The sequence below is a fragment of the Echinops telfairi genome, unplaced genomic scaffold (genome assembly GCF_000313985.2).
Source record: "Echinops telfairi isolate 266 unplaced genomic scaffold, ASM31398v2 ScPeMD7_443;HRSCAF=831, whole genome shotgun sequence".
In the NCBI taxonomy this organism is placed as follows: domain Eukaryota; kingdom Metazoa; phylum Chordata; class Mammalia; order Afrosoricida; family Tenrecidae; genus Echinops; species Echinops telfairi.
The window spans coordinates 83,505,597-83,516,949 of record NW_022104341.1 but is presented as its reverse complement, the minus strand read 5'-3'; the positions used below and the strand labels follow the sequence as shown (position 1 = coordinate 83,516,949).

Below are 11,353 nucleotides of genomic sequence, written 5' to 3'. Positions count from 1 at the left end.
CAGAAGGCCACCTGTGGCCAACATTAGGAAAAATGCTTGGTGGTCTTCAGAAAACTAGCCAGTGAAAAGACGGATCCCGACAGAACGTTGCCCAGTGGTGCTGCAAGCTGGGAAAGTGGCACAGCCCTGGACAACTTGTCATCGTGACCCACAGTCAGTCAGCTGACTGAACGGCAACAATACACAGCTATGAGTACAATGTCTTGCACGTGCAATATAAACGCTTGTCACTTAGGGGCCTACTACAAAAGGTTTTTATTGCATCCACTGCTGTATCCGCAGGGCCTGGAGTATCTGCTAGGCACACAATCCATTATTGAAGGATAGTACGACATCTGCTCACCGTTCTCCTTATTTGCCATTCCTTAAATATGCTAAGTGCTTTCTCACCTCGTGACCTTTGCCATAACAGCTTTATTGAGGTGTCTGCAGTAGTTCACACTGTAAGTCATCTCTGTAGAAGTACACCGTGTAGTGGGTTTAACTGGAGCTGTGCTGGAACCATCAGGACTCCCTCTTCTGGGACGTTTGTGTCATACCGCAAAGACGCCCTGTTCCCCTTAGCAGTCACCTCCAGGCCCTAGGCAGCCACTGTCCGGTGTGGACCTTTCACATGGTCTGGCCTTGTGTGCCGTCTTCACACCATCTTTTCGAGGCTCATCCACGGTGTGCTGTGCCAGTACTTCATTCCTCCTTAGGGCGAAATAGGAGGGGGTTGTGGGAAATTCCATACTCTTCATTCCACTTTCCCCCAAAACAATCATCTATCCAATTTTATTGATAGCCCATTAATCTTGATTGATTGTGGGTTCCCTGTTAATTCCCTGTAGGTGTGCCTGCTAATTCCCTGTAGGTGTGCCTGCGTTGTGCTCCGGTTTGCAGAGCTTTCTAACAAAGGGAACGTTGGTGGCAGCCCTGTCAAGCAAGTCCCATCAGCATGTGCTCACTTTGTGCCTGTCTCATTTCCAGTTTCCCCGGGGAGCCGTAGAGGCCCAGTGCTAAATGATGGGCTGCTGACCAAGGGGTCAGCAGTTTGAATCCACAGGAAAAAGAGGATGTCTCAGAAACCCCCCGGGCGGGGGGTGGGGGCAGTTCTACCCTGCCCTGGGCGGCCACTAGGAGTACAAATTGACTGAGCACCTGTGGGGAGTGTGCACTTTAATGGACTACCAGACCGCGATAACCACGCCCACTACAACAGTCCATTCTGACTCCTAGCAGTGCTGTCGGGGGCCTGGGACTGCCCCTTTAGGGCTTCTGAGCTGATGGGTTAGAACTCGCTGACCTTTCAGCTAACCACCCAGTGCTTCAGCCACTTGCCACCAGGAGGCCTCTACTACATTACCAAAGCCAAACAGCCAAACCACTGCCACAGAGTTGGGGAACAAACCATCTCCTCTTTCTTCTGCAGAGCAGGGGGGATTTGAACCACTGAACTTATAGCTATCAGTCCAACGCCTACCCAGCAGTGCCGCTGGGTGTGTTAATCTGGGATGACTAGAGAAACAAACTCGTGTGTATAAGAGAAAGTTTTATATAAAGGGTAAGTGTACATTAAGAAAGCATCCCAACCCAGTGCTGTCCAAGCCCATAAGTCTAACATTAGTCCATATGTCTGACACTGATCTACAAAGTCCTCCTCAATCTCACCAAACACAGACAATGACGCCGACTGCAGGAGGAATGCCGAATCAGTGAGTGTGTAAGCATCTCAGCGCTGGCAGGGGTCTCCACACCGCTGCTCCAGCACCCAGGGCTGCATTGGTGTAGATCCATGTGGCTTCTCAGGGATGTCTTGCAGGAAGTGAGCCTTGCCAGCTGAAGCAGGGAGCTGGCTAAGGCAGCTGCACCCTGGTCTGACCATCAAAGAACAAGAGAAAAAAAGGTGAGCCTCTCTGAGTCATTCTCTCTCCACCCTTCAATCAATCCCATATGTGTTCATTGCCCAGGTTGGCACAACGAACAACTATCACGCTGGGTTTCCCAGGGCACGGGAGAGCTATGTCAGTACAAACATAACTTTGATATGTACACCAAAAGCTCACTGCCAGAGTCTATTCTCTCATGGCAACCTTACAGGGTGGAGGAAGCCAGAACACTCCCAGGCAACATTCCGTGTGTCCCACTGGTCCCGAACAGCACCCACAGTATCCCCGAGGCACCTGCCTTACTTGTCAAATACGGCCGTGGCCTTGTGCAGTGGGGCACAAAGTGTGACCACCCTGTGAGGGTTGCCAGTTGACAGCCAACGGAGACACCCTTTCTGTCCCAGTGCTGATGTCAGAAACACTGTCCATCACCGGCCACTTCGTGCTGCACTGTCCACGTTCTTGTGCTTTTTGTGGTGGTTTTGATGTTTAAATGGGAAAGTGCTCTCTCCCTGATGCTCCTAAGTGCAAGAAGGACTCACTGAGCAAATAAATGTGTTAGATTTGTTTAATTGAAGCATGATTTAGAATGCCATTGACCATGAGTTCAGTGTTCACGAATCAACAATATATATTAAATAAAATCTCTTTAAACTGAAACACACCGAAAACAATTTACATATTGATCAACTGACACAATAAATGTGACCAGAAGCTGGTAGGAGCTTGACCTTGTATTTCTCCCTAGGAGCAGTGTGAGGGGAACCAGCCCCTTACAAATATGTAATCAAGGGTCCGGTAGGCACAATTGTACAGCTATAATATATAAAGATTATAGTAAAGTCATAGAGAATAAGAGAGATAAGAGAGCGCGTAGAATAAAGGAGTCAGACACATTTCATGGTAGCATGCTCACCCCAGCCCTTCTTGGTGGTCCACGTGGGGATGTGGGAGGAGGAGTGGGCAGGAGAGAGAGGGAGAGGGAGTGGGGAAGGAGGACAGGAGAGGGGACAGGGCTTGAGAAAGGGGCAGGAAAAGAGAGCGTATTTATTGTTTGGGGGCTTTTATAGGTAGCCATTAGTCATGCATATTCAGGAGTTACTGTACATCACAAGGTGGGTGGTAATCACAGTAAAGTCTCTGAGCTCACAGGTGAGGAAGCCTAACACGTACATTGGGGGAAGGCATGAGCGGGAGATGGGTGCCTCGATGGGAGGAGATGATTAGAGAATGTCTGCTCCTACAGGGAGACAGATCAACCATGAGCTCACTTTAAGGCAGCATAGCTGTTTGGGGAGAACCTGCAGGAGTGACATTGGTTAGTTTCCCACATCTTCTCAGTTTGAGTTATGCCATATTAGCAAATGAAGGTCCCAAAAGTCTTGCTTCATCCAGATCATTAAGGTCAACTCTACTTGGAGAGAATATTGGAAGGGACCTGTCAGAAGAGTAACCAGATCTGTCTTGGAGGAAGTAGAGCCGGCATGCTCCTAAGAAGTGAGGCTGGTGAGCCTTCGTCTCACATACTTTGGACATGTCATTAGGAGAGACCAGTTATTGGACAAGGATATTGCGCTTGGTAAAGTGGAGGGTCCTTGACAAAGAGGAAGATCCTGAGGAACGTGGACTTGCACAGTGGCCACACAATGGGCTGGAACACAATTGTCAGGGTGGCCCAGGACTGGCCAGCATTTTGTACACAGGGTGGCTATGAGTTGGCGCCAACTTGAGGACGCCTGACAACATCTATTTTGAGGAGGCAGCTCTTCCCTCGTTCTATTGTGAGGGTCTTCCTCCCCAGGGGCCATCTTCTGGGCCTCCATCAGATGAGGTTCTGCCGCAACTCATAATGTTGTCAGTAGCTAATGTTTCAGAGGGGCTCGGCCTCTCGTCCTTGGTCTGAAAGCTCTGCTGAAGCCCGATTACCCTGGGTGGTCTTTGAAATACCAGGTGGTCTAGCTTCCAGCATGACAGCAACACACCACCACCACAATCTGACCAAGGGGCAGATGAACAGTGACTTGCACTCTGATTGTGTACACACCCCAAGACTTGAAAGTAGATCCTCAAGGAGACGGCCATACCAGTGTTCACTGCAGCAGTGTTCACAATAACCAAAAGACTTCACTAACATAAGTGTTCGTCAACAGTTGGACAGACCAGCAAACTGTGATACACACGACAAATACTGCTCTGCCAGCAGAAGAAATGAAGTGTTGATACAGTGAGACTAGAGCTCAAAGACATGATGCTGAGTGAAATAAGTCAATCACTAAAGGACAGATAATCTATGACTTCACTTATATAAAAAGATAAGAAAAGGCAAATATAAAAATATCAAAGTTTATTAGTAGTTAGTAGGGTCAGTGTAGAGAAAGTGGGGCGGTGGAGGGTAGTGGTGATGGAAAAACTGCATGGATTATGGAATGGTAAACTTACAAACAGATTCTTGTAATTGCTGTCAAATAAGGCTTAAACCTGTAAGTTGAACAGGCAAAGGTTGTGTGATAGACATACAAGGGGGCTTCAAAAAGCTTGTGGGAAACTTCCATTCTTTTTAAATTTATTTTTTCCATGAACTTCTCAAAGCTTCCTCCTATTTATAACAAAAATGATACTCTGGTTTCTATTTAAATCATAAAAATCTTTCACCTTTTATAACAAAAATGATAAAGAGTAGGCACTGAAGCTACTTATGTACAACCACTTTGTGAGATTTGATTCCTTGGTTTGGAGGGTAGGGGTGTGGTTTCATGGGACATCCATACAGTCATTTGTTCTTAATTTTTTTGTTGTTCTTAATTTCTATTGGCACCAGTGTACAGAGCTATACAATTTTATCTACTCCCACTCTGTAATCCATGTGTCAGGTACAAGAGGTTGGGTTGATTCCAAGTTTAAGAATTTACAGGTGAGGGGTTAGTGAAGAGTTAAAGTTGAGAGAGCTGAAGGCAGGTCATGCAGACAGGATGGATCACTGGGTCTACATGGATAGATGAATGAGACCATGGCGTGTGTGTGTGTGTGTGTGTGTACCATCTCCTGCTGTAATATATCATCTCACTATTCCTGGATGCCATCCACTGAATTCCGACTCACAGGGGCTCTCTGGAGGGTTTCAGAGGCTATGGAGAGCTACAGTGAACCCTCGTTTATCGCGGTTAATCGGTTCTAGACCCTACAGTGATAAATGGAATTCCGCGAAGTAGGATTCCTTATTTGTAAGTCAAATATTTTCGTAGTTAGAGCATAGAGGACATGAAAAAACACCCTTTAGTCACCATTACACTCGTATTACCCAATTTATTAAACGAAAAAGGGAAAATACAGTAAAACATTTTGGACGTTACAATGATCATTTATTATTTATTATATTATTTATGGCATCTAGTTTACAGTATTACATATTTCACATACAGTATTATTATACATAGTTCTTACAAATACTGTAATCAGTAGCCTATGAAATGACTTAAGGGATGTACTCTACAGGTGGGTCGCCGTCTTTTTCCTCTGAAGGAGCGGGTGTAGGCAGTGGGTGCTGTTACGCAAAAACCGCGAGAGTGAAGCCGCGGAAGTCGAAGCGCGAAGTGGCGAGGGTTCACTGTATACGGAGCTTTGCTGGCTGAGCGGCGATTATGCAATCGGGCTGTGATTCAAAGGGGCAGTAATTTGATAGCGCCGGCCACTCCTCAGGAGAAAGGGCTTCTACTCTGTAAAGTTACTCTCTCCGAAACTCGAAATGCGTTCGAGCGAGCGGACAACCTCATCGTTCCCCCAAGAACAGCTGGGTGTTTTTGAACCGTTCACCTTGTGGATAGCAACCCAACGCTTACCCCTTTGTTAATATTAGGCCATCGGGAGGGAAAGAAGCTTGTTCGTTTGTTTTCAGGAAGGGAGCAGAGGAATTGCGTTTACGTTCATGGCGACGTGATGCTTTGGAAAAGGATAGAGATAATAATGGCACATGGAACCAACAGCCCTTCATTGTAACGTGGAAGTTGTGTTCGTGAATGTCTTAACCTTGACAAACGGAAAAAGCATCGAGACACTCGTCTCCACCCTTTCCCACAGCACGCCTTTCTCAGTAGGCGCCCTTAAAACGTAAATAAAACCACTCTGTTGTGCCCTGAATTCCTCCACGTCGCAGGAGCAGCCCACCCGGCCCTCGCCGAGGCCTACAGGGCGCGGCGGGCGGGCGCGGCGGCGGAAAGAGCTGCGTCGCCCAGAAGGCGCGCGTCGCCCGGCGCGCTCGTTACAACATCCGCGTGCGACCGTCGGGACGCGGCGCCCGGAAGTACGTCAGGGAGGCGGGGCTTCGTTTTACAAACTGGACCGTGAGGCTTTGCGGGGCCTCTTTCCAGCCAGCGCCGAGCGATGGGTGAGTTTCTCTTAGGGCTGCGGCCATGACGCAGGGGTGAGTTCAATCCGTCGCCATCCTGCCACGGGCCAAGTTGGGAGTGCGGGCGCCCGGAGCCCCGGCTACGAGCAGCCATGGGGCGGGCTGGCTCTCGGGTTTGGGCCGCTGAATTCTGCTCCGGGGGCTGCCAGGGCGCCGGCTCGCCGGCGGCACCAACATGGCTGTCGCGGGAAGGGAAAGCTTGGCCGGGCCGCACGTGCATGATGACACCTCGGTGATGCTGCAAGTCCCCGAGTGTGCGGTGGGGAAGCCAACCTTGGAGAACTGAGTGCGGCCCGCCCGGCGCGAGGGTTGGGGGACCGGGGAGGGTGGCACCGGCCTAGGGTCCCAGTAGCGTAAGCGTCTGCCCCTGCCCTCCCGTGTAGGCATCTCTCGGGACAACTGGCACAAGCGCCGCAAGACCGGGGGCAAGAGAAAGCCCTACCACAAGAAGCGGAAGTATGAGCTGGGGCGCCCGGCTGCCAACACGAAGGTGCGTGCGTGGGCCTCGGGACCGCAGAGGCGGCGCCCGGCGTGGTCCATGGGGCTCTGTAGTTGCTTAAGAGTGGTCTCTGCCCTCCCGCCCTTGCCTTGCTTTCTAATACAGGGGTGGGTTCTGGAAGGTAGGATTTGATGGGTGCTGGGAGGAGGAAGTGGTCCTTGCCTGGAAACAACGTTCACTGTTTGGAGGTAACTAGCGTGATGAAAACGTCACCTTAGGCGTGGTGGTGGCCGTCTTGGCCACTTGGATGCCACTTGCCAGTGTTAGGACTCGTCATAGTTACACTGACTGTGTTGCCTCCGCCCAACCCAGGTGCCCCTCCCGCGCTTCTGTTCCCCTGCCCCTTACCCTCGTGCTTGTCTCTCGCTTCCCAGATCGGCCCCCGCCGCATCCACACAGTTCGTGTGAGAGGAGGCAACAAGAAGTACAGGGCCCTGAGGCTGGACGTGGGGAACTTCTCCTGGGGCTCCGAGTGTGAGTACAGCCCTTCACCTCTAAACACCTCAGTGTCTTCGGCAGAAGGACCTTGAGGTTTCCCCACCCTGGTTTTCTCTATGCCAGTGGTTCTCCGCCTTCCTACTTCTGAGACCCTTCAATAGTTAACTCATGTTGGGAGGGGAAATGAACTGATGCCAAGGGCTCAAGTAGAAAGCAAGTGTTTTGAGAGTGATGATGGCAACAACTGTGCTTGACACGAAGGATGGGTGGATTGTGATCAGTTGTATGAGCCCCCAATAAAATTTTTTTTTTAAGTTACTCATGTGGTGGACACCCCCCCCAAAACATAAAATTGTTCTTGTTGCTATTTCATAGCTAATTTTACTACTGTTACGAACTGAGCGACCCCTGTGAAAGGGTCATTTGACCCCACACCCCTCCCCCAAAGGGGTTGTGACCCAAGGGTTGAGAACCACGTCTCTGAGCTCTATTCTGTAGCCCCAGTGACTAAATAAATCTGGAGGCTGATTGCTGAGCACCTTTGGTGAGAGGCATAGAAGGACAGCTGATGCCCTTTGGCTGAGTCAAGGGCCGGTGTCCCCATGGTTTTCCTCACTAATAGGACCACTGGGGTCAACCCTCCGAGCAGAAGAGCCTGCACAGCGTCGCGGGTGAGGCTCCTAGCACCTGGCTTGCATGGTGTGATTGTGGCTTTCTCCTGTGGGCAGGTTGTACCCGCAAAACAAGAATCATCGATGTTGTCTACAACGCGTCCAACAATGAGCTGGTCCGGACCAAGACGCTGGTGAAGAACTGCATCGTGCTCGTTGACAGCACGCCGTACCGCCAGTGGTACGAGTCTCACTATGCGCTGCCCCTGGGCCGGAAGAAGGGGGCTAAGCTAGTAAGTGTTTGGCAGGCTGTCTCTGGGAGGTACAGCATGGTTCTAGCCTTCTTGTGATGAGAACTCTGTCCAGTTCTGCTACTGAAGGGAGAGAGATGAGTCTTTAGTGCTGAGGAAGGCTGGGCTCGGGGTGCTCGGGGTTTGAGCTTCTCTCGGATGTCATTCCTTTCTTGGGGCTCCAACTAACTACTCAGCTGTATCCCTTTTATTCAGACTCCTGAAGAGGAAGAGACATTAAATAAGAAGCGGTCAAAGAAAATTCAGAAGAAATATGATGAACGGAAGAAGAACGCAAAAATCAGCAGTCTTCTGGAGGAGCAGTTCCAGCAGGGCAAGCTTCTCGGTGAGGTGGCCGCTGCGTGTGGGGGAGGGGGAAGGGGGCACAGAGTCTGTAGGCTAGAACTGGTCTGCCCTGGGCTCTACCATGTGGGAAGGGGTGGGGTCTGTATCCGGGTGAAGGGACTGTGCTGTCTCAATGATGAAACCTTTGTCCAGTTCTGCTACTGATTTGACTTGTTGATAAAGTATTGTCTGAGGAGACAGTGGATTTCAGGTAATGCTTGCCCTTCAGTGACCTGAGCTTCTAAGGAGATGGTTAGGTGAGGCCACTCTTTGTCATTTTGTTAAGAACCATGCATGCCCTTTCTCTTACAGCCTGTATTGCGTCAAGGCCAGGCCAGTGTGGCCGAGCAGATGGCTATGTGCTAGAGGGGAAGGAGCTGGAGTTTTATTTGAGGAAGATCAAAGCTCGAAAAGGCAAATAAATCTTCCCATCCTAGCACATGTATTAAAGGTGTTTATTCTATGTTTTGTATTCCTATTTGAATGTTTTGACTTTTTTCTCTGAAGGGACTGGATTGCGGGGGGGACGGGGACACGACTTGTACCTCCCAGCCTGACTTTCCATGAAGAAACATATCCCGTTAATGTGGGTTCACAAATGGATTGTAGATGGCCTGAAACCTTGATATTGTATTCCTGTTACTTGTTTTGATTTACACACGTTATGTGCACACATAGATGGCATGATCCTGTGGATTATGTAAGATTACTAGCGACAACTTCCAAGTCCCATTTAAACTGGTCTTCTATGCACTTAACACCTCCCATATCTGTGCTAAATATGTGAATTTTTAAGACTTGATGCAATGAAATGTTGATTGTAAAAAGTATAAAATCCATTTGGTTGGCGGAGTTTGTAAGAAAGGAAGCTAGATCATCTTTTGTTATTACACTTCCTTGACAACTACAACCTGGGTCGACCTTGGTCCGTCTTTATAGTTCATGTGTACTGAGAGCTGTATGTTGGCTGCTAACTGAAAGGTTAGTGGTTCTAGCCCGCCAGGCCTGGCATTCTGCTGAAAAATACATTAAGCTTTAATTCACCGCCATCAAGTCAGTGCCACTCACCCTAAACCTATAGGACAGGGCGGGGCTGGCCCTCTAATGAGTATTGGAGAGGAAAACCTAGTCTGTCCTTGGAAGCACCTGGTGGTTTCAAACTGCTGACCTGGCAGCCCAGCTGCCACACCACGGTTCAAAAGAGTGGGTGTGGGTGGCTTCTGACTACTTGCTGACAAGGAAATCCTAGGGTGCAGGTAAGGGTTGCTGTGAGTGGAAGACTAGTGGTGTGACTTCCATGACAGCAAAGCTGTAGCACCTAGTCCTTGTCTGCTGTGGAGTTGTACCTCCCTCCCATGGAGTCAGTACTGATTGGGCACAAGATAGAAAGCCCAGTCTTCTCCCAGGAGCTGCTGTCAAACCACTGCCGCCATGTTTTCTCCAGATTACCCTCAGACCTTTAGTAGGTGTGATCTTAGTTGTACTCGCCCTTCACTAGCCATGTGCATCTTAAAAAGGATCCATTCCCTTCTCTGTTTAGGATCCCTTAGTGGCTTTATTGTAAACTGGCCTTCCATTTTATACTGGTACCCATTTTCTCCCCAAAGCAAAACCTTTCCTGTCATAATTTTTTTAAATTTAATAGTTCTCTATATGGAATTTGTTAGATCTCTTAAAGATTTGGAAACTGGCTCAGGAAATGACCCAGTCTCCCATGGTCACCCGGTTAGAAATGTCCTGCCAGGATTAAGTCAGTTGATGAATGAGATTAGGTGCGTCCAGTCAGTTTGACCCATAGTGGCCCTAGCACAACAGAATGAACTGCCTGGTCCTGCACCCAAGCCCCACTTAACCTTTTTAGCTTCCTCTGACTTCCTTAGCAGACAGGAATCTTAACAGATCCCATTAAGCAATCTAGTGTTCTGCTGCAGGGTCTTCACAGGAGTGCTTGTAACTTCTTAACTGAGGTGTTCACAACGGATTCTAGTCAATCTCCAGAGCAGAATCCCAACCCCCTGCTACCTCTTCATCTTGCTGAATGCATGTTAATTCCATTTTAAGCAGCAGCAGCAACTACAAGTAACCTATTTCTTGGGGGGTGGGGAGGTGGAACATATGAAGCAAAAAAATCCCAACACATGGGCCATCCGTCCCTCAGCAGATGTAGCTAGTTACCAGGGCTGGTATATCCTTCCATACTGTTTTCCCCGAGATCACACCAATCACCAAGTTAACTGCTCTCTGGACAAGTCTGACGTGAATTCCACTCCTTTGGGCAACTTTTTTTTGGGGGGGTGGCAACCATTGTTGCCCTCACCCCAATTGTTCTTGCCGTACTAATACAAACTCATACCCCCCCCCCCCAGCTCCCTCTTGTCAATTAGAACAATAACCCAAACCCTGGGGCTGACCTGCGCTTACTACAGGCCAGAGTAGGATTGCCCCCCCAAGTTTCCAAGGCTGTATCCACATGGAATCGTTTTCCCATGGAGCGAGCAGCTGGCTTCTGAGCCACGGGAATTGTGGTTAGTCTAGGGCCTGACCGTTGCTCGCTGTGGGCAGCCCTGTTCAAAAGTGGGGGTGGGTGAGGTCCAGCCAGGATCATAATGCATCCTCGATGAAGACTTCTGCCCCACACACCTCCTACATGTGGTTCTTACTGTGGGTTCCAAACGGAAGCAGCAGCGTCACCTGGGAACTCATTAGAAATGCAGGCTCTTCAGGTGAGAAATGGAGTTGTGTCCAGCACTGTTACATCCCGCGGTGGTGCTTCACGTTTGGGAACCATAGGCCGAGATCCACAAAGCCCCTCACAGCCAAGGCATGGACAGTGTCCCTGGGCGCAGGCTTAGCTTCACCTTCGCTCCCACCAAACTGGACACTCCCAGCTCCGGCTCCGG

At 49.5% G+C, this 11,353-nt stretch overlaps 1 protein-coding gene and 4 non-coding genes across 5 annotated transcripts; all 5 read left to right on the top strand.

The window, feature by feature from the left end:
• Positions 1–6,202: 6,202 nt before the first annotated feature.
• RPS8 (ribosomal protein S8) lies at positions 6,203–8,916 on the top strand. Its single transcript, XM_004699479.3, has 6 exons — positions 6,203–6,249; positions 6,654–6,760; positions 7,144–7,243; positions 7,936–8,111; positions 8,325–8,454; positions 8,766–8,916. The coding sequence occupies exons 1-6, from the start codon at positions 6,246–6,248 to the stop codon at positions 8,873–8,875; spliced, it is 627 nt and encodes a 208-aa protein (XP_004699536.1). The 5' UTR covers positions 6,203–6,245; the 3' UTR covers positions 8,876–8,916.
• LOC115870221 lies at positions 6,484–6,561 on the top strand. Its single transcript, XR_004046592.1, has one exon. It is a non-coding gene; the product is annotated as a small nucleolar RNA SNORD55/SNORD39 (small nucleolar RNA).
• LOC115870225 lies at positions 6,960–7,063 on the top strand. Its single transcript, XR_004046596.1, has one exon. It is a non-coding gene; the product is annotated as a small nucleolar RNA SNORD46 (small nucleolar RNA).
• LOC115870223 lies at positions 8,161–8,228 on the top strand. The gene has a single exon (XR_004046594.1). It is a non-coding gene; the product is annotated as a small nucleolar RNA SNORD38 (small nucleolar RNA).
• On the top strand, positions 8,582–8,651 carry LOC115870224. The gene has a single exon (XR_004046595.1). It is a non-coding gene; the product is annotated as a small nucleolar RNA SNORD38 (small nucleolar RNA).
• Positions 8,917–11,353: the final 2,437 nt, after the last annotated feature.